Source organism: Protomyctophum bolini, assembly GCF_963924005.1.
Source record: "Protomyctophum bolini genome assembly, chromosome: 14".
In the NCBI taxonomy this organism is placed as follows: Eukaryota; Metazoa; Chordata; class Actinopteri; order Myctophiformes; family Myctophidae; genus Protomyctophum; species Protomyctophum bolini.
The window spans coordinates 17,912,781-17,936,446 of NC_137875.1; the positions used below are offsets into that span (position 1 = coordinate 17,912,781).

General features: G+C 41.1%; 2 protein-coding genes across 2 annotated transcripts in view; one reads left to right on the forward strand and one right to left on the reverse strand.

Annotated features, from left to right (window-relative positions):
- Positions 1-23,666, reverse strand: part of dact2 (dishevelled-binding antagonist of beta-catenin 2) — a 249,936-nt gene that overhangs the window by 96,060 nt on the left and 130,210 nt on the right. The gene's annotated exons all lie outside the window — the stretch shown is intronic.
- LOC308328779 (cytochrome P450 2J2-like) overlaps positions 1-23,666 on the forward strand; it is a gene marked incomplete at both ends in the record, with an annotated part of 55,357 nt that overhangs the window by 10,120 nt on the left and 21,571 nt on the right. Inside the window, 6 exons of the mRNA XM_080782890.1 lie at positions 3,755-3,908; positions 4,262-4,427; positions 4,574-4,726; positions 4,888-5,036; positions 7,035-7,211; positions 8,431-8,572. Of these exons, the coding sequence (XP_080639016.1) occupies positions 3,755-3,908; positions 4,262-4,427; positions 4,574-4,726; positions 4,888-5,036; positions 7,035-7,211; positions 8,431-8,572 (941 nt within the window). The remainder of the gene's footprint in view (positions 1-3,754; positions 3,909-4,261; positions 4,428-4,573; positions 4,727-4,887; positions 5,037-7,034; positions 7,212-8,430; positions 8,573-23,666) is intronic.

The window sequence follows — 23,666 nt, forward strand, 5'->3', positions numbered from 1 at the left end:
AATTGATTGAGATGAAGGGGGGCACCTTGAGTACCAACGCCCCAGCTGATGTCACCCAGAGGAAGTGCTTTGAAGCGGATGAGGGCAGAGGGATATCCTGGCATCACAATACACTGTTGTACGCCAGCAGGCTCTGCAGGAGATGATGCTATCCCTATGAGGAGTTCATGGGCTCCACAATGCAGGGCCGTATGGGATGAAATGATATATTTGCCATAACGGGAGCATGTTGATGATGGGACTATCTATGTACATCCCTATCCCTGGCTTGAAATGAGGGTAGCTACACATTTTACACAAATGACGCAACTCTTAAACATTTTACAAGAATTGTTGAATTGCATGATTAAATGTCTAAAACTGTGTTAAAGGGATATTTAACCTTCCAAAAAAACAAATTGGGCCAATTTATCGACTACTCTGCATGGCCATTTGTTATATGTTGATTTTGGAATAATTTGTATTGTGCAAAAGAAGCATTTTAAATTGCATGAACTGAATTAACTACTCAGCCAAGAGATTTAAAAACTATTCAAATGCAGTAGTCCAAAATAATAGTATTCAATACTATTACGAGACTGCCCTCTAGTGGTTGTAAAGTGCCAATATACCTTGCAATGCAACATTTTTTATAAAGCTTACTAAAGGTTTGATTGATTGATTTAAGTATATTTATTCAGTGATGTAAATAGGTTTTCAATGTAATGAGTCCCGGGATGCAGGGGTGGTCTTTTAGAGGAGTCCCAGGGACATTAATGAGACCCACGTCAACGATGTTGTCATATTTAACTCCAGCATTTAACTCCCATTTCATTTTATATGGTTATATTCATTTTATTTTTTTATGTACATGCCAAGTACAGCAGTGCATCCCGTGGATGCAGAGGTTGTTGTTTTATTGCGTCCCTTAACTATAAACTGCGTTTTGGGATGCAAAATGCATCCTATTGTTTGGCCTAAGGCCGATTCTAAAAACGCCTCTAAATCCTGACCTAAGGTTTCTGAAAAACTTCAAATATTTATATAGCAGAATCAAAAAATTTACATTTTTGAATACTGTACATACTGTACAGAACCCAAATATGGGTGCCCGGCCTGAGGGGGTAAGATACCAATAGGGGTTCCCGCCCAGAATGGGTTAACAGTTTGCAGAATTACAGTACATTTCAAGTACAAATCAATACAAAGAACTGTTAACTGTGGACGACATAAAGCATTACACTTGTTTACAATAGGGTCCACAATAGGGTCTAAGAACATTTAAAAAAAACAGTGGGGTGGTGGGGGTATTCAGATTTTACGGGGGCCAGTTTCGGATTGCAGCCGTCCGTAGGTGCCCTTTGAGAGCGGTTTTGAAGGAGTCAAGGCATTCACATGTCTTAATGACTGTACAATTTATTTTGTGTGTGTGTCAAGGGAATTGTAGTCCAAAATGTAGTGTAGTGGCCTGTCCTAATAGTCTATTAGTCCTAATAGACCTATAGTAAACGTTTCAGCTCGAGACCCAAGGCCAATCCCAAATTAAATGATAAACTGCCTCCCGTGACCTTAGGCTGTGAATTCATTATCCTACTTCAACCCTGTTTCAAATAGTGACTAAAGCTGATCTAAAAGTTAGAGGCGCATCCTGGGAACAAGTTGTCTGTTCAACTTCAAATAGTCCAACTACACACAAACAATTAATTTCAGAGAATATAACTTTATTTTCTTTCATAATCTTTGATCAAATATAAAGTTCACCTTATCACTTTATCTTTGGACAGACAGTACGGATATGGTGTAATACTCACACAGGTGTACTGTGCTCTATTTTGGTATTTCCTTTGAACTCACACTTCCAGATGACTTGAGATATCAGCATCAAAGCGACCGTCCCCCTCCACTCTCTCCCCACCTGTAATGTATTTACAACAGTATAGCACTGAAAGTGAATATAGCCTACCTCATGCTGCATCAGTCTACAATGAGGGCTTACTCATTCCCTTATTTATTGAACACAGGAACAAGTGTTTGATTTGATTGGAGAAGTTGAACAACAGCAACACAGGATAAAGCTATAGGGGAGAGGGTATTATGATTAAATATTTGCTCTGTGAGTCACTGTCAGACTCTGACGTCAGTGGGTCACAAACTGTGTAGCTCGAGACCCAAAAGAGAAATTTGATGCCTCCCCATAGTTGATCTACAAGCTCGTAGAAGTTTGTAGATCCGTTATTTTCACAACTTCTACTTATTAAGAAATGTTCCACCTCTAATTAATGGATTTTTTTAATGAAAAATGTTGATCTTTTGAAATAATTAGCTTGATTACAAATTGTATTAACAGCATCTTGTAGGGCGGCTGTGGCTCAGGAGGTAGAGCAGGTCGTCCAATGATCCCTGGGTCGGCGGTTCGAATCCCGGCTCCTCCTGTCTACATGTCGAAGTGTCCTTGGGCAAGACACTGAACCCCACATTGCCTCCAATGAGTCGGCTGGTGTGAGCTTTCCACCATTGATGCGTGAATGTGGGAAGTGAGGACGCTGGCGTCGACTGTTCGCCCCTTCACCTCCCAATATATGAATGAATGAACCATTGTAAAGCGCTTTGAGCACTTGGAAAAGTGCTATAAAATGCAATTCATTATTATTATTATTACAACAGCCTCAGCATCTTCCTCAGACCGGTGGCCGTCGACTGCGACTTTTTTGAGGTGGTTGACATCAACGAGAAGAAGAAAAAGATGGTGGCCCGGTGCTTCTTGGGGGGTTATGATTACTCAAAGCGGTACGATGTATTCGTCCATTTCTTGCGTCTCACTCAAGACACTTGCCCCCACTGCCACCCTTAGATCTCCATATATGGAGCTGAGACATGGCCAAAGCATTTTCAGGGGGGCCCAGCCAAAAACATTGAGAACCCCTGCTATAGGCAAATGCATGGTACGACTGTACGAAAAGACCATTAAAAAGGAGCCGGACAAATATGGACACTATAAAAAGGGGGAAAAGCCCAGTATTAACCCCCACTCACTGGAGGCCCCGAGACGGATAAGTGAGAAAAGTTTGCTTTTCCCAGCCCTGGGGCTGTCCGAGTTGTACTGTTTACCTGGCTGTGGGTTCTAGGACCGGACCCTCGTCACAGACCCCGCGGGTGTGTGACGGGACTTCATGACAGAGTGACGGGATTTGTGGGTTATGTGACAAAAGCGCAAGATGTATAGTTAAGTAAATGGAGACTCTTACTAGCAACTCCCATGATCTACAATCATCCTGAACTTCCCACTGAGCAATAATGAGCTATTAGACGTCTGTGTAAAAATGGGTTTTTTTGTGGTCATTTAGACAATAATGTTTTACATCTAATAGCCTGAAAATGTGGGTAATTATATCCTCACAGTCGTTGTATTGTTCCAATGTTCTAATAATCGGGGTAAGATGGGGTGAAAAAGAAGTGGATCAATCATTCAAGTTTCAAATGCATGTCACAGGCTGTGTGATGTAATAATGTGACCAATCTTATAGTTATTTCTTTTTTCACTGGGTGTATATGTCCCTCATCAGAGGGACGTAAACACCCCCCCTCCTCTCTCCTCTTCCTACATGCAAAATTTGCTGCATATACAGGGTGTAAGTCAGCAGCACAGGGGCCATATACTGTACCAGCCCATCACACTGCAACTCATCAGTGTCCTTCTTGCACACGCTCGCTTATTCCCTTGCATTTCCTTCACCATGTGGTGGCTCTATAATTTGTTTCTGGTGCTGGATCTCAGGACAATGCTGCTACCGAGTTTAGTCATTCTCCTGCTAGCTAATTTCCTCAAGAACAGGAATCCACACAACTTCCCCCCGGGACCCCTGGCTCTACCTCTCGTAGGAAACTTGCTCAGCATTGACATCAAACATTTTCACCTTTACTTCACCAAGGTAAGCAATCGCATGCCCGTGTGGATATTTATATAGGGTAAGCATGTTAAAAAGCTGCATGTAATGCCACCCTATGTTTCTGAAATAATAACAGCAATACTCCTCAGCTATTTGAAAACACAGAGGATACCCGTTAGAAAAAACACTAAACTAGACCAAACACTAGACTAAAGCAATTAGTGTACTAACACTATTTCATAAACCGTACTGTACATATATATATATATATATATATATATATATATATATATATATATATATATAATTATTTTTCATTGACATTGAATGTGTATTCTATTAGAGTCACATGTTGGACAACAACAGCCACTTATTTTCTTATCTTGCCTCTGTAGCTAAGCGACCTTTACGGGAATGTGTTCTGTCTGCGTATGGGAAGAGAGACAACAGTGTTTGTAACTGGGTACAAGATGGTGAAGGAAGCCCTGGTGACCCAGGCAGAAAAGTTTGTGGATCGGCCATACAGCCCAGTACATAACAGACTGTATTCTGGGGACACAGGTCAATCAAGGAAACCGATTTGCTTCTTTACGATGCCTCCTATTCCACTATAAGACACAGAATCACAAATGCAAATATATTGTAAACAGACAGACAATGCAAAGAGATGATGAACGATGTATTGTGTTTTGCCCTTTCTATTTCAGCTGGTCTGTTCTTCAGTAACGGACAAGCATGGAAGACACAGCGTCGCTTTACCCTTAATATCCTACGCAAACTTGGAGTAGGAAAGCGCTCTTTAGAGGAGAGCATCATTGAGGAGAGTCGCTATATACAAGAAGAAATGGAGAGGGAGAAAGGTTGGTAGGCCTACGATAGAAAAGACTAAAGAGTGCAAAGGAAAATGTGTGTATGAGTGAGTGGAAAACAAATATCTCCTGAATCGTTTGAAAATGTGCGCTATATAAGGTGTTGTTTTTGTTATTTAAAGAATGTTCACTCTTGATGTCTTTATGATCAGGTGAACCATTTGATCCATGCCCCCTCTACACCAATGCTGTGTCCAACATCACCTGCCAGCTGGTGTTTGGGAAGAGGTTTGACTACAGCGACAATGACTTAAAAAATACAGCCGAGACAGTCCATCTGACGGGCAGCATATGGGGTCATGTAGGTCTGAGTCTGAGACGACCTATCTGGAGGGCACCATATCGGCTCATGTAGGACACCGCAGGACCTCAGAGACACATGGCTGCATCCAGACATAGAAAATATGTCTGCTGAGCCAGAAGACTATTGTGAACCATTAAATAGCAATGCAAAGTTAGAACCTCACTATCGGCCATTCAACAAAGATTATATATTTTTAAGTCTGGGCATGATTTTAATATTAAGTATTAGTTTAAAGAGTTAAAGTGTATTTACAATTTAGCAGACGCAGACTTAAACCAGAGCGACTTACAGTAAGCAAGGACAACAAGGTAATACATCGAATGCATAGAAAATCTATGATCATAAGGAAACCAAGAACCTATAGTCTAACAGTAGTAAAACAAAATCAATAGTCTGTACATTTAAACTATACCGTCTATGTAACATGCTATCTAAATTACATTTTAGCCTTTAAGCATAGAAGGTGGTCAAGGCTAGGGCAAGTTCTACGGAAAGTGCTACGGGCCAAGGTGGAGTCTGAAGAGGTGAGTCTTCATACAGGAGAAGATTGGGAGTGATTCAGTTCCAATTGCACTGGGGAGTTCGTTCCACAGTTGAGTCTGGGACATGTAGACCGTTGTCCCAAAGGTTCTGCCAGATTCCCTGTGTTAGCTGATCTGAATTAGCTTTGAAGTCATAGGGGTGCCATACCTTTGGTTGCCAGTTGTAAGCCAACATCAGTGTTTTGTACTCTGTGCGGGGAGTAAATGGGAGCCAATGGAGGGAGCAGGAAGGTTGACACATGAAAGTTTAGACTGGTTGAATACCAAGCGTGCTGTAGCAATGGGCATTCTGGATCATTTGGAGAGGCTTATGTGCACATGCCGGGAGGCCAGTAATACTAATACTAAATACTAATTTCATGTGTGCATATCCAAAACAATGTGGTAAAAAATATTGTATATATATGTACTGTATATGCCCAAGGCATTTAGCAGATGCTATCATCCTGAGCGACTTACGTGTGTGGCCAGAGTAATAAGAGTGAGCCCTAGTCCAGTAGTCAACTACAACAGAAGTGCTCAAGTTGCAACAAGGAAAGGGAATTCAATGTGCTTTACACAGAACAGCAAGCCAAGGAAACACAATAATAAAATGACATATGGATGCATAAAAACAAAAGTCTAAATAATGTGTAAGAAAACAGGTAGATAATTATAAACCTAACATCTATCTAAATAACGTTGAAGTAAACGCATACCTAAATATGCTGCCCTTGCAAGTTGCAACACGTGCCCAACAGTTTTCTGAGATCCTCCAATAAAGAGACAAGGCTTGACTTTCTTGAATTTACAGAAATACACAAACAAAATAATTAGCACACATGTAAATATGCAGTGTGTGAGTAATATAGTATGCATAGTTATTAGTAGGCTATTTGCACTGAACTATAGTGTACACAATGTTGAAGTCAAACACAGAAAATGCCAAATGGCTACTGCAGCAGTAAACTAACATGCATGATGCAGATGACATGTTTTTACACACCACCAAACACATAATAACCAGCTACAAAGGCATTCTGCAAACACATCACATTCTACATGAAATATAATCTTTGAACCGATTAACTAGAACTTCAAAGTACTTACAGACAATAATGTCCAAGGCTTTGTGCACAGCCCACTGTTCTTAGTTCTATGGGGAAATGCTGACTCTACTGAGTTTAGTTTCACTTTCTACTTCCACCACTAGAGAGAGCAGTAAAAACAGTAAGAACTGTTACAATACACTTCACCATTTAACTTAACTTAATTAAATTATTAAACATTTCCAAACTGCCATTCCAAAGGCACCACACTAAACATATATCTAAATAATAACTAGTATCCGAGTAGGGAACAAATGCAGGTGCAAAGAAATGTAGTGCTATTTGGTGAAGAGGTCTGTTTTCTTTGTTCGTCTTTAGGAACAGAACCGACCTCACTAAATAATTTGGTTATTTACTTCAAACAGATGTACGACGCATTTCCTGGACTGATGAAGCACCTGCCAGGCCCTCACAATACCCTCTTCAGCGGCCATAAAGCCATGGTGGCCTTTATCGTTAAAGAGCTAGAAAGACACAAGTTGGACTTGGACCCCAGCAACCCACGGGACTACATGGACACCTTCCTCATGAAGATGGATAAAGTACGAGCTGTTTCTCAGATTTTGTCAAGTCATCTTTTCTCACCTCATCTACAGTCAATGGTGCAATAATTAACCTACTCATATTTTTGGAAAAAGTATACTGGCCTGGGCCGTGGCTCAGGGGTTCAGGCACCTTGGCTGGTAATGATCGAGTCTGGCAGGGTTCGGCTCCCGATCCCGACGGGAAAGCCACGAAAAGTATATCAATACTGCAATGTAGAAACACTGTAATACAAGTAAGAGTCTGGTAATAAAAATGTACTTGAGTAAAAGTACTACTAGTAAAAGTAAACTATTGGCATAGTACCAAAAGTTAAAGTAGGCTACTCATTATGCAGAAGCTAGGTCCCATTTAACAAGTTTTCAAATGTAAAAATCCTTTGGAAATAGCAAGTTGTGGATCTACAAGTTGTGAGCTTGCGTAGATGGCTATTTTCAAATTCCAAACGTAGGTCTGGTTTTGTAATAATAATAAAAATCTACAAAGTAACTATAGTAGGCCTAACTGAAGTTCAAATGTCTGAGATTAGAAAGTAGAAGTGAAATTATTGGAAGTACTCCAGTAAAGTAAAAAATACCTCAAATTTGTACAAGTAAACGCACAGTTACTTTCCACCACTGTCTACACATTTCCATCTCTTTAGTTATCTCCTCATCAATTAGTTAGAGAAATAAATGTGTGGCAAATCTGCAAAAAAAATGCTTACCACTAGCTTTCTTCACAAATGTGTTCATAAAGGTGGCTACTATAACATATACATTTGTTCCAACCCAACTCCCGCTTGGGGCATGTCAAACTAGGGGGTTTTCATGATTCTGAATCCATTCCAAGCATTAGTTTTGCACGAAAACACTCCTTGGACTAAATTCGGCCATAGCCACTTTGTGATGACGGCTATGACCAATTGTAGGTGACGGAGTGTTTTTTATGCAAAACTAATGCTTGCAATCATGAAAACCCTGTTTGTCACACGCAACTTAAAGTATAATGAAATTTAGAAAATGTTGCCTTATATTGGTTGTTCAATGGTACCCCAACTTTCAGCAGCTGTCACAAAGTTTCCCAAGGGTGTTGGTTTGGAACAAATTTACATGTGATTGTAGACACCTTTATGAACACATCTGTGAAGAAAGCTAGTGGTAACTGGTAAGTATTTCTTTTGCAGATTTGCCACACATTTAGCTAATCTTCCCTTATTAAATGTATCTCTCCCTTCAGAATGAGGGAAGCTCGGAGCAGGTTTTTAATGAAGTCAACCTGATCATGTGCACTGTGGATCTGTTCTTCGCTGGTACGGAGTCCACCTCCATTACACTGCAGTGGGCAACAATATATCTCATTAACAACCCTCATATCCAAGGTGAGTGTTGCCGAGAACACCATACACAGATGCCTAAGAAGTAAGAGTGGATGGTTACAGGGTTCAATGGGGGGGGGGGGGGGGGGGGGGGGGGGGGGGCTTTTAGATCGGCTATTTAAATAACAAAATCACACCACAATGTGAAGTGAGGGGCGCTCTTAGCGTACATCATCATGACGTAAAATTGTCCATTTGTCTTTGTGAAGCTGAATAAGGAGGGGCTAGCAACCCTCAAAAATAGGGGGAAAAGGGCACAAATAGGGATGCCAGGCTTATTAAATTGTGAGAAACAAATAGCAAATGTATCCGACCCAACCAAAAAGAAAGGCCTGCATGTAGGTAATCTAGTTTGACCAGAAGCAGGGATTGGGCTACATCCACACAAGCCCATAATGTGTGTCTTCTACATCCTGACAGTTTTCTGAAAAAGCTCACAACACACAATCTTCAACACACCCACAACACAGCAGCTGCACACTTAGTAACAATAACTAACTATCTACTAACTGTAGTGTAGATGAACATCAGTCTTCATTTTTAAATGATGACTGTCATCATGTGAAAGCCCAAAACCTCTAGCTTGAACTTAAAAGGCTAATTGAAGTGGCCAAGATCCACATGATAATACTATTCTCTGTTACAACAACTCAGTTTGTTCAGTGGCAAACACAACACAACACAGACTGCAGCATCCACCCAATCCCAGAGCAGACACAACACAGACTGCAGCATCCACCCAATCCAAGAGCAGACACAACACAGACTGCAGCATCCACCCAATCCCAGAGCAGACACAACACAGACTGCAGCATCCACCCAATCCCAGAGCAGACACAACACAGACTGCAGCATCCACCCAATCCCAGAGCAGACACAACAGACTGCAGCGTCCAATCCCAGAGCAGAAACACAACACAGACTGCAGCATCCAAACCCAGAGACACAAACAGTCACTGACTGAACATGTTTCATTAATTGCCACCCAATCATTGCGTCCTAAAATGACAGCAACAGCTTGAAGTGTACACACAGCTTAATTTCCTTACAACACAAGCAGCAGCAGCAAAGATGGGGAAAAGGGTTCATACCTTGAGCTGTCTTCTACTTCAGTTGTAGAAGAAGGGATGGCGGCCAGCAAGGTCAAAGTTTGGAACCCACCAATGGATAGAGCGAGATAGAGCAGTCCTCTTTTAGTTGGTCCTCAGATGAGCCCTCCAGCGGGGTCTCCAGTCCTCTCCATCCTCCATACATCCAGATGAGCCCTCCAGCGGGGTCTCCAGTCCTCTCCATCCTCCATACATCCCGACTGTGGCGACTGTGGCTCAGGAGGTAGAGCAGGTCCTTGGGCAAAATTGCTCCCGATGTGCAGGTTGGTACCTTTCATGGCTTCCGCCGCAATCAGTGTATGAATGTGTGTGTGTGTGTGTGTGTGTGTGTGTGTGTGTGTGTGTGTGTGTGTGTGTATGTGTGTGTGTGTGTGTGTGTGTGTGTGAATGTAATGCATATGTAAAGCGCCTTGGATAAAGGCGCTATATAAATGGCACCGTTTACCATTTAATCCCAGTGTCAATGGCACCGACCAGCCTCATTCTCCTCCTCCTGTAGGCCATCTTCTCTCACCCACCCTCGGTATCACTCCATACAGATGCATGTTGGTAACGTGTTCATCCTGGTTGATGTTTAGCACTGCACGTAGCATTCTGGTGTAGCACAGTGGGGCCAGGGACGATAGAGCAGGCTTCAGGGTCCAGCATTCACAGCTATATAGGAGAGCGGACATCATGAATGGTAAATGGTGCATTTATATAGCGCCTTTATCCAAGGCGCCTTACATAGATTGTGCATTACATTCACCCATACATTCATACACAGATGGCGGCGGAAACCATGCAAGGCACCAACCTGCACATCAGGAGCCGTTAGGGGTTCATAAATCATAAATAATAATAACTTGAATTTATATAGCAAAACAAGGACACTTTACATGAATATACTATGAATATAGTAGAGGTTTTTTTTTTTTACATTGTATGGTTTTATTACTGTAAATTGTTTGACATTGACTTATAATAATAATTATAGTTGAAATACTTACAGTTATTGTTATTTTAGTATTTTTTTTTATTTTTATTTTTTTAGTATTTAAAAAAAACATTTGCACATAGCTTGTAGAAATGCCTATTCTCATACTTTAGTGTGACAGTCTTGTATGAAGAAGTATAGGGAATTAAGCCATTTTGGGACGGGAAGTCGGGAACCCCTTTTGGTGTTTTAAACATTATGTTATACTTTAGCTATTGAAAAATAGCAGATCTACAAGCTCATAGCGCGCTATGAACTTGTAAGTCTGCTATTTTTGAAAAAAATAGTGAAAATTTGCCTCAAATCTTTGAATATATATATTCTTTCAGACTTTCAGTTCAAATATTTGCTTCTGGGGGGTCCCTGGAACAACATATTTTCAATGGGGGTGATTTAGAAGACATTTTGTAGAATCGTTGTCACGTCTAAATGGGTTAAGATATTTAGGACTGAGGCTGCCGATTCTACAAGATGTCTTCTAAATCCTGACACTGGTGCTCAAACTATAATTCATGTCAAGGACCCCCAAAAAATGATAATGTAAAAATGATCCGCCGACCCCCATCTCAAAATATGTTGTTCCTGACCTGCAGGGACCCTCTTCACCCCAGAAGCAAAGATTTGAGTTAAAAACGTTCGCTGTGAAAGAATATAAATTTCAAAGATTTGCGGCACATATATTCACAAAAATAGCTAAAGTTTAAAATAATTGGTTAAAGTGGTTAAGAGCTATAAAGGTGACACAGATGCGTTCCAGGTCTCAATGGGTTAAGAAGTTCACTCTGTCTATACAGTAAATAATAATAGTTTAATCTTTTCTTATTTTTATACTAGTCTTATTACGTTTGAAATGTACTAGGTATTTGTGTGCTATGTCCTGTATGTCAGTCCTGTTTGTATTTGATGTTTGATGTCTGGGGACTAAATTGCTAAATAAACAAATAAAGTAAAGTAAAGTAAGTAAAACAATAAAGAGGATTCAATTTTTGTTTTGTTTGTTTTACATCATCATATTTTATGGCTAGTTTTGAGGCTATATCCAGCTTTTAGTGTATGTTCACAAACTTTGTCCTACACAAACATTAAATTCCGTTGACAATGAATGGAAAAGTTTATATCAGAGTGTCTACCGTATTTTACATCATGATTACGTACGATGATAAGAGCGCCCCTCACTTCACACAGGTGTGATTTTTACTATACTGTCTATTACTATTGACTACTATTATTTACTATACAGCTTTTGTCCCCACATGTCTCAAGATATCTAAAGATGTCCCACATGTCTCAAGATATCTCAAGATGTTTCAAGAAGCTAAATATGACATAAATTAAACATCAAAACATTAAACGCCATTGACATTGAAGGAAACATTTAGGTCATATGTAGACGAGCAAATCAGCTAACCAATCACAGGCAACAGGCAGCATTCTGATTGGCCAGTATGAGATGATTCATGATGATGTATGATAAGAGCGCCCCTCACTTCACATAACAATAAATGATGTACATGAAACGGTGGAAGGTGGGCTCGAGCCTCTGTCCCTTTGTAAGTCGTCGGTCAGTTTGTGTTTTACCCTAAGGAAGATCCTTGAACCTAACTAAACACACACTAGTTTGTGTTTTACCCTCAGGAAGATCCTTGAATATAAGTATAAACACACATGTGTTTTACCCTCAGGATTCAGGAAGATCCATAAACACGCCATGCAGTGCATTCAAATCATGTTGCTTGAACACACATTTTAAACGTCCTTAAAGCCATGACCGTGGTCATTGTTTAAGAAGAGGCCTTACTACAGGTCTACTACTGGCCTTCCTCATAATCTAATCAACAATAATCTTTAGTAAAGTCTAAAGTAAAATGGTAGGTAAGATTCAGCCTACTTGGGAACGATGCAACTTGGGAACCTATAGCACCCGTTTTAATTGTCAGCCGGTGTCCCACATGGAGATATGTGTATGTGCCTGTGTCAGAAGACGCAAACTGACTGTGAAAAGTGTACTTGGCAATCAATTCTGCCCTATGGCAGAGCCTGATTGGTTGAGCCTCAATTAGCTGAGGCAGAGGCTGGAAATTGCACAGGTGAAAGGAGTTGGCCTCATTAGGCCCACTGGCAGAGCCTGGCCCAGGTGAAAGGAGTTGGCCTCATTAGGCCCACTGGCAGAGCCTGACCAGAGCCTTTTGTGGTGGTTCTGGAGAACTGTGGGTTCGACCGACTCTATACCTGGCACTGCACTCCCTGCCGGGGTGTGGATCGCGTGTGTCGAATGTGAAGTCGGTGGGTCAAACGGTTCTCGAGTTACATGCATTACACACACGCACACACACACACACACACACACACACACAGACAGAGACATGGCTCATTTATAGTAGGATGCACATGGCTGCCATCTTGCCAGCAACATCACATAGATAGACAACAATATGCAGCATATATTCTGCATTGGCTATATTTTCCATATATAATATATTGGCATGTATGTATGTTCATATATTTCCTTTCTGTGTGGGGAGTGGGAAAACACCCCTATTTTAAATGCAGCAGACTAGGGGTTCGTTCATCAAACTTTCAGATGCTTTTTTTTCTCCCAGTGTGCTGCAAGCGCACCTGCAGCACATCAAGTATAATTTATGCTTCGTCCCCGATGGTGTCGCGCACGGACGTCAGACGGTGACTTATAATGCTCACAACAGTCGCTTCCGCGATGCGAGCTAGCTTGTATATCAGCTGTTCTCTGCGTGCACACAATGAAGTATAAATGTCTCCTAGTGCATCTCACTAGCCAACACGGAGGTTGAATGAATTGAAACCATGCAGCGCTCCCCAAAACAGCAGGTTTGAGAACAGTTTGGAATTGATTACATGAAACAGTCACCCGTGCAGCGTGCCCATGCAGTCCCAATGTTTGTAAACAAATAATTCGTCTAAAGCCTCGGCTTCAAGCCTACACCTGTTTGGTTATATGTTTAAAGCACTGGCTGTGAATAAGAACAGTTTTTTTGTGTCATGAATGGCGGACTCACCTTCTCATCTTCAAAGTGCTGCCCCATCCTTTTACAACAATTTGGAGCCCAATGTCGCTGCCTCTCACCCTCAAGCATTTACAGTTGACTTGACGTCACTAAAGTCAATGACGTTTCAGGGCTCAGGGCTTGAGATTGGGCACCTGGTGGCAGGTGCAGCAGAGCGGATGTTTTGAAAATGAGCAAGCCTACACTATGGCAGAAAGGCTAGCTTTAATATTATACAATAAAGACATTTTCAACGGAATTCCCATCACGGCTGCTTTCCTTAAGGCTAAATCGAGCTCCTGTTCTGTTACTGAGAAATACCTACATTGTGCCCAGTGTCACAGACGTGGCTATACCAGCTCTCATCAAGACATAGAAGCACTAATGTCCCAGGAAAGACTGTCTGGATTGGCAGTTCTCAGCATTGAAAACCAGTGCCCTCGCCATTTGGATTTAAAGGAATTTGCACAGAAGAATGGAGGAGGTCAGCACGCTTTGGACGTTATTAAAGGTAAGAATATGTTTTGGTTAAAGTCCTAAGTGTAGTCTGCTCTGTTTTGTGCTTGTGTATGGATGTGTAAGTGGCATGGGTTTTTAATACGAATTATGCTAAAGACGTGTATGTGTCTTTAGAATCAAAACCACGGGTGCCTTGGACGTGTACACACATATTTTGGTCCTTTTTATTGATATCAAACTGTTTAGAATAGTAATGCTTCTAGAGAGACATAAGACGAGTTAGCGTGAGGTACTAAGGGAAAAGTTTGCCTCCCGGTTTTGGGGGCTTTAAGTAAAATCTGCCTCATCTGCGTGGCACTCTAGTGCCTTTTATTATGAAAGATTCCCCAAAAGAAGTGTTAATGTGAGAGGGATTCAGAATGTCTGCCGCTGACAGACATTCTTGAACACTTGGGCCTCAGTTGTGCCCCTGGTCACTGTGGAGCTCCTGTACCCTGACCCTACAAAACATCTCATCCACTCCGCACTAGTTTCGCTGCCATTGTAGTAGGACAATGGTCTGGAACCTCGTTATTAAAATAATCCATCGCTAATATGATACAGTAGTGGTTCATTCCCATTCCCATAGGGCGAAGCTGAACCTCTTCTCTCTATAGGAACACGTTTTATAATTAACACGATACACGATACACGAAAACAAACTGAACCACTAGTGTACTGTGGTAGAAGGAGGAGGTGCTCAAAACCAGCTCCTTCACCCATGGTTTCACGCAAATGCATGTCAATAAGTGATGAATGATTCATAAACATAAAATATATTCATAGCACACACAGATCTCCCCAATCCCCTAAGACATAAGAGAATAATATGAGAACAATAACAACCCCCCCCCCCCCCCCCCCCCAGGCATGCTGGGAAGCATCTTCAGCGACTAACTGTCCGGGTACAATATTAATGTTTATTGTAGGTGCAGGCAGCGAACTAGATGAAAATTCAACACAGTGGTTCATGAGAGAGTGTGTGTTTGAAATAGAGGGACAGCCAGGTGCGCTGATTAGAATTCGGTAGCCCACGTAGTGAAGTTCCCCAGACAGATATGTCTCCTATTCGCTCTGATCGTCTGATAGGACCACATAAACAGCATCCTCTCCAGACAGGAATTTGATTGCTGCAGTTTTTACTGTAAAATACAAAGTGCCATAGAGGTAGCAGCAGGCAGGGAAGCGAAAGTGAAACCTCATTTAAAACATGTTTTCTTTTTTCATCAAGTTGAGCAGGATAAATCTTAATGCACAAATTTGTTTGCTGCAGTGGTCTGGTACGATGCTGGTGGATACTGGATATGGCCGGGTCTATTTGATTAGAGATATAAAAAAGTGAGTCTATCTTCACAAGGCCATAAAAAGTAAACATGAAGCTTGAAAGCATCAATTCAAATTACGTTTATGGCAACTGATGTCTCTGCATCCCTACAAAACTGCTTTATTGGTAAAGCATCACAAGTGTTGTTTGGCCAAAAGGTCTACAGTTAAATCATAATCAAGATCCTTTGGGTAAAAATGTCTGTGATTAAAATGTTGTTTTACGAACCCAGGCAACCCTTGCTAATCAACTTTGAGGGGCTACATAAAAAAAGAAGAACATTGCAATTCAATGCAGACCATGGTTTGCCTGAAGCGTTTATTTTAGACGGGAAGAGCAAGGGGATTAGTAGGCCTACATGTAAACAATCTAAAGGCGTACTAGTGCCTCAACTGTCTCCTGGTGGATCAGAGAAAAGAGTATGAGAGAAAAGGCAAGAAGGGCTTTCTAGTTTCAATAACCTGACTCAGACAGATTGAAGTAGCTTGCTTCACACTCATTTCAAGTGAACTTGTGAATCAATGCCGCCCCCATCTGGCGGAGTCAGGTTAGGATTTCTATGCCATCAAAGTTAACCCTAGAACACTAAGGGTGATTTTCACCCAGACAATTATATATTTTTGTAATTTTCATAATGTTGCTGATGTCTGAGGTGGGTGGGTCTTTCAGTACCTTCATGATGCTCAGTGACATAGAAGGCATGTTTGTTTCCCTGGTTCTTTCTACAGACAGCTGTTCTGGGTTTTTTCTTTTTTTTCTTCTTCACTGGACCAATGTCCAATGGGTGGACCGAGACGTTCCCAGCTCCAGTTTCTTTTTAGGAATATAAAAAAAATATATATATGGTATATGCACGTTTTTCAGATTTTGTCCCACTATGATAAGACCCCCATGATTTTTTTTTTTCCTTTTTCAAAAGTCATGATGAAATATATAAAAAAATTAATAATAACTGCAGATCCATCCTCCACACCGGAAAACTACAAATTAGAAAAGAGAACACTTAAATTGGTCATACTGTTTGCATTAACTTACCGGTACCCCATGGTGAAGCTGATCGACTTTAATACCAAATTATTGCTTGGGAATTGCGATTTATATGTTGTGTAATGCAAGCAAGAATGAAACCACCAAACGGACCCTTAACACACAGGATTTGACACTGTGTGTGTTTCTTATTCCATAAAGCCCATAAAAGGCAGCCAGGACACTTTAAATGTGCCATTTGAAATAGTGAAGGCATGCACTGAATGGAGATTGCATGAAGCCTTTGAGTAATATCCTGAGACGGAGAGGCGCCCCTTCTTTCCACCTGTTGGTGGAGCTGTTGACATGTGCACGGGATGGAAGGCACACGCCACAAGTCAGGAGAAAAGGATACATTACGACCGAGATTTGGAGACAAAAGAGTGAGAGGATTAGGATCGGAGAAAGGGGGATATGGAGGAACAGGGGAGGATACAAGCAAAAGAACATCCCACCAGATCATCCACCTTCTTCCACGGCTAGATCATCCACCCTCTTTCACAGCTACCCTTCCCATTCACAGTAGCTTATAGATCGTGTCATTATGCTGTGCACGCACACGCACTTATAAATCTCTGTCCGTCTCCTCGCGCTCTCCTTCCATTCTCCTGTCTTTCTCTCTCTGCACATCCCTCTCTACTGCTGCCTGCATAGTGCATACTAAAAGCAATTACACCAAACCTGCAATGCATGTTTCCAAACTAACCACTGTTTTCTTCATCATTCATACATGTTTTGTATATAAAATTCACAGACATGTATGCTTTATTATAACATGCAGAGGGATACGCCAGACAGACAGACGGTATAGTAGAGATGAAATCTAACATACCGTAGGTCCTGAGCTGGTTCGAAGTGACACACACACACACACACACCCCTTCCATTTGGTATTTTTCAATGTGGGTGGAAGCCTATGCATCATAGGCACAGTGATGTTTCACTGTGCCTATGCATTATGTTGCAATATTTATTAATCTCCTTCATACAACCTGCTTGATTGATGTAGTTTTCTCTCACTTGTAGTAAATACTTGGAACTATCCACATTTGAATGATGCTTTAATTCTACTGCCATACAATTAGACTTTTTGGTACACAATGTTTCAAGCAAGAGGCATATTATAGTGTAAGAAATATACCAGCATATGTCATACTGTAAGTGGGCAACGACTCAGACTACAACAGGTTCTACAGATTCAACTTAAATTCCGTTACGAAATCTAATATAGTGGTTCTCAAAGTGGGGTCCAGGGAGCCTCATGGTTCCTTGAGGGGGTTCCAAATGGACCCATACGGGTCTGCAACTCTGAGAGTGTACGCAAATACCGCCTACAACTTAGTCAACAAAGTTACTATTTGGCCGAAAAGGGTTTAGGGCTGAAGCCGAAGCTTTTATTGCCCCCCTCCAAGGGAACGTAATAGTAGTAATAATAATAACTATTATCCTTATAACCATTACAACTATAATAACAATTGTGACTAAAATTTACTAAATGGTGATGAAGAAAACGGCTAAATCAAGCCAACTGCAAAAATGTCAGGAATATACATTAGAAGGGATTATCAAAAGTAGATTATTACTACACTTACTTTACAACTATACAAAGTGAAGTAGTGCAGGTTAATGTTTCGGTGGGTGCTGGGTGGAGCACACCCCTGTCTACATCCGTCCTGGTTTGACTTAAAAGACCATTTTAGTACGTTCTCGCCAGCTACAGTATGCCCTTGGGAAATGTCTGTCTAGCAGACTGGGTTCGCTCTGTACCTTGTCTTTCCTGTTGTCAGTGTTGTCACCATTTCCATACAGACTCAAAACAAGTCTTGAGTTTGAGACCAAAAGAGAGAAACCTGATATGCATTTTATTGAGCAAAGTTAATGTGACGTCTGAGATATAACCCCAACGGTGTTGTTCTCGCACCTGTTGTTAAACATATTGTATCCCATATTCTAAAACTACAATGTTGATCTGTGGACTAAATGAGTCACACAAGGAAGTGCACATTGAATAGACACTACAAAGACAGTGCAACATGGAAGAGATGGGTTTAGCTGTTCCACATGATTAGAGAATGATGCTTTCTTTCACAACCCTCCATAAAGGTAATGAGCGCACATTCCTGTCGGATGCCTAGACCTAGACCAATGTCCACAAGGCTGATCTTGCCTGTATGTGTCTGTGAAATAGCCCAAGTTTTTCCCCCGAGGTTATCGGAGCCCTGAACATTGTGAACAATGACCAAACTGCTACGTCAAACACAGTCCATAAACCACACACACAGCCTTTAATTATTCTCTTTCTTTTTGGGGGACAAATCCCCTGCACATGTCACTAATAAAGAGTAAAAGTAAGCATGCAGGATACAGACTGGTTTGTAGTGGGCCACAGAGCTGTGCTGTAATGGAATTGGACTCACTTGAGCCTTGGGAACACACAGTGAAATCCAGTGTCTTTGGAACGCTATGGATGTGACTGTGTAGGAGTAGCAGAGGGATGCAAATAATGAGAAAAGACGTAGCTTGGATTGAAGCACTGAAGTAAGGATGACATACTGTACAGTATGTGTTCTGCTAATGTGTTAAATAATCAAAATATTAATAAGGTGAGCATAACAAGCTGAGACTTCGGCCCATAACCTTTCGCCCAATAAGTATATTGTTTCCGCTATTGTATGTATGTACAGTTGTACACTACAGCGGTATAATATGATCCATTCCTAAGCGGATAGGCATAAGTATTTTCTATCACCAGTACAAAGACATTTTGAAATATGGGGTGCAAAATCCTTGGTGGTTTCCTTCAACAGGGAACATTTGGCAAATGTTCCCTGTTGAAGGAAACCACCAAGGTAACCTGCCTCATTGTGACCACTAACTATAGTACAGTATACTACTATGTAGTATGTATTGTGTAGAGCACAGTATGTTGATGTTAACGGGGTGTACAGTATATTCCACAGAGACTGTAACCTCTTTCAGACTTGAATAGCAGTGCTTGTATAAGAACATGACAGAACCTCCAGAAGTATGCATTGTCTCTAAACAAGAACAGAAAGTGGGTTAACTGCTTGGAAATGCATCCTAAGTAGTGTGTACAAGCAGGAAGAGCTTCTGTAATCAAAGAAGGCCATGAGATTCAACGTAATTTCATTGTTTCCATGTAGTTTTCTCAGTGAATGACGGAGGAGGCACGATGTAATGTTGTAGCCGGCATAATGTGATCACAAAACTCATTGACTGTATGAACACATTGTTATGACATTGTTATCACGCAGCCACCACTCTGTGGAATGCCCTCCCTGAAATTTCTCCATCTTAACCTGGGATGGAGCTCTATAACCGATACCCGAAAAAACCCGATAGCACGCTTATTGAGTACCTGTTATCAATAAGCTTCGAGCATAGCGGTCCATGACGTCATGTTTAAATAATCAAGACAAGAAGCGATCAAGAAATAAATCTAAGCGCCCACGCTGGCACAAATATGTCGGTCTAAAAGTGTATTGATACCTGCCAACCAGCGCTGTCATTTTTAAAGCGACAGTACACATATTAACCAGTTAACAGTTTCTTTAATATTAATATTATTTTATTGATAAAAAGGTCAATTGCCTTCCGTCTTTTAGTAAAGTACTGTATTTGAAGGCCCTAGTAAAGGATACTGGTCCTGTTCAGAATTTGTCTCCCGTCTTTCCACAAAATAATGGAAAATGCTCGATAGTGGGCTCGATAAGAACCCGGGTCGATAAGCCTGATCGATAAGGTTCTCGTTAGCAATAGAAATGAACAATCTCCATCCCTAATCTTTTTATTTTTTTAATGATAATGCAAACATCCTTCAAAACAACGAATTACAGAATCATGATTTTCTTTTTTTTACCCACCTTCCACCCCAACCCCAGAAAGGTAAACTACACAGCTCTCATATACTCTGTATTGTACACAACACCACTTGACAACATCAACTCGGATAAATAAATAAAAATAACAATATAAATAAAACAAAATCAACCCAGAGGAGATATTGAAGGTAGAACCTCAAAGAACCTAGTAACCTACCCCATATCTTTTCAAAAGTAGCAGGGTTTCGCCTTACATTGTACAGTATCTTCAGTATCTTATGATGAAAGCTAATCTTAACCCTAATCTTAACGCACATCTTAACACCAACCGGATAGCCTACTCGGCTTTGGATTCTTCTCTTAGGGTGCCTCTGGTCCTATGTATTGTTCTCAACTTTATATATGGATACATAAGGATACATTATTACATGTTTCATGGTTGTTCGTGCAGTATGTCACATTTTGTACATTAATTGTATGTTTACTAGTACTACTCTACTACTATACCCCGGGGCTCCAGACTAACTTTTTTCACCAACATCCCAGAACCGCCCCAAAATATAATTGAACCGTCCCGAAGTAAATGTATACAGTCCCGGGGAAAAAAAGTACAAAAGTACACTCAAATTGCAAAATTATAATAACTGTATTCCTATTGTAATATAAATACAGTACATTATTTGTTTGGCTTCATGTTTCTTCTGTAGATACACTGATTTAGTCAAAATGCTCCCAGATGAAAAATAGGGCTTGGTTAAAAATGTTAATCGAATTTATTAGAGGCTTTGTAAATAATTAATCTCATATCAATATTCGACCTGAGAACAGTGATATTTATTTTCAAATGGATTTTGTTATTTTGGTGTACCAGTGAATCAATGAATAGTGACTACAGTAGCTTATAACACTTTTGTGTAGGCTACTTGATCAAGACCATGGCCCTCAGGCTCATTTATCAATTGAGTGTAAAATCTGCCCCAAATTCGAGTGTAGGTTTCGTAGTACACCCACGTCGCCACAGCATTTATAAAATGATCGCAAACAGCTGATCCTTCCTTAATTTCGTTCCGACGTTAATAAATGTGAAGGCTGAAATCTATCTGGCACTCGCTCGTTTTTGCGACATGAACAACTGCAATACGACCTGGAAACCAGGACCTGAAAACCAGGTCTCATACACACACAGACGCACGCACACGCAACTTGCAACTTGTATCTTAAATAAATAAACCTGCATGAATTAAATAAAGCTGTAGGCCTACCCTGTCTGTTTCTCCTCTCGCTTCGCTTCCCGCCTCACCCCCCCCCCCCCCCCCCCCCCCTCCCACGTTGGGACTCTGAAAAATGGAAATATTTCAGCACAGACAGCCCAAATCCTTGCATGTATGCGCTCATGCAAAACACTGTTTAAATGTCTTAAGCATCTAACTTGCAACATTGTTTTTAATTGCGTCATTTTAATTGCTTGTAAAGTTGGAAATATCCTACTAATTTCATATGCCACAAAGTGAAGTTGATGTATGTAACATTTTAGGAGTGCATATGTGCATACATATGTTTAGATGCCTGTGACAGCCTCTCAGCTGGTCACACAATGCTGCTCCGCTGTTCTATGACAGAAAAACAGGTGAGAACAAAGCGTACGACAGCTCCCGACCAGTCGTGACTTTTGTCCTGGCAATTTCAAGCTTTGGCGGAAATGGTAAATGCCGACAGTTGCGGTAATTTCGGCGTGCACCCATATTTTGGCGTACGCACGGTTGATAAATGAGGGCCCATATACCTGTATGCTACATATACCTGCAGCAATGCAGGTATATGAATACTCAAATGTCTATTACATGGGTGGCATGAGAAAACAAATAAAAACTACTTTATTATGGGGAATACTAAGGGCCGATCCATACTCCCATTTTAGAGCCGAATAAAAGTCGGTTCGGCGCTGTAGAGCCTACAATTTGACGTCATTTGAGGTTCGGGGGGGGGGGGGGGGGGGGGGGGCGGGTACCGTCCTAAACTCGGCTTTTCGGTGCTACTGAAATTTCTGACGAGCCGAAATCATTTCGGCACTACAGTGCCGAAACAGCGGTAAAATATAAGTATGAATCGGCCCTAAGACGAAGGAATACAATCAATAAAAACTGTGGAATGAGAGTGTTTTGGGGTGTGCATTCCACAGTGTTGGGGCAGCAATTCCAGAACAATCTGAGCATTAGAAAACATCTGTTGCTTCCATTAATTAAGATTTGAGTGCCAACCCTAACGAGCGAACATTCGAACCCTGAATGTTCTGGGACAGCCTTAACACTCACACTCTCTCACACACACACACACACACACACACACACACACACACACACACACACACACACACACACACACACACACACACACACAGTAGATCTTTTCAATTATATTATACTTTGTCATACAACAAAGTATATTGAGTGGTTAAAGAAACCTAAACACTGTTGACATACTCTACAGTGGGAAGCTTGCACACATTGTTGTTGTTCGCAAACAAATATCAATGCATTGCATCGTTGCTGTCGAGCAAAATCCTCAGATCCAAAAGCGTTACTTAACTTACTTGTCAGAAAATGGAAAAAAATTAATCGTTCCAACGAATCGAATGTAGTTATTATTTAATCACAAGCTGTTTTCATTGGTTCAATATTTATAAAACACACACGAGAAAAATCTAAAAGGTGATATTTGGAAATACAAGGTATCTGCCCAACAGCATGATATACAAAGGAATATTGATGTAACCCATCTACTGTATATGGCAGCTATGTACATGAGACCATTACACATGGCTAACTCTTGTGATATTGATGCAGATGCAACAAAAAATGTAAGTAAATCGACACAGTCTCATCTATCTATATATTCACCACGTCTCTGTACGTCTATCTGTATGTGTGTACGGCTGTAATGCACATAACTCGAGAACTATTCGCCTCACTGACTTCAAATTCAACACAGGCACAGGGAGTGCACTCAGTGCAGTGCCCGGTGTTGAGTCGCTCGGACCCACGGTTGTCCAGAACCACCACAAAATACCTCTGCCCGGGTACTTGACAGGGCCCCTGCATTGAATCTAATCTAAATCTAATCTATTTTAGGAATAAAGGGGCACAGAGAGACAGATACAGAATCCATATATGGGCATAAAAGGGACACAGACAGATGGATGGAACGGGTACTCTGACACGGGTACAATGGGTATTGCATAGCCGGGTGGGGCATGGTACCTTCCATCGTTAGCGACTCGGTGCTCTACAGCCAGGCACTGGTCC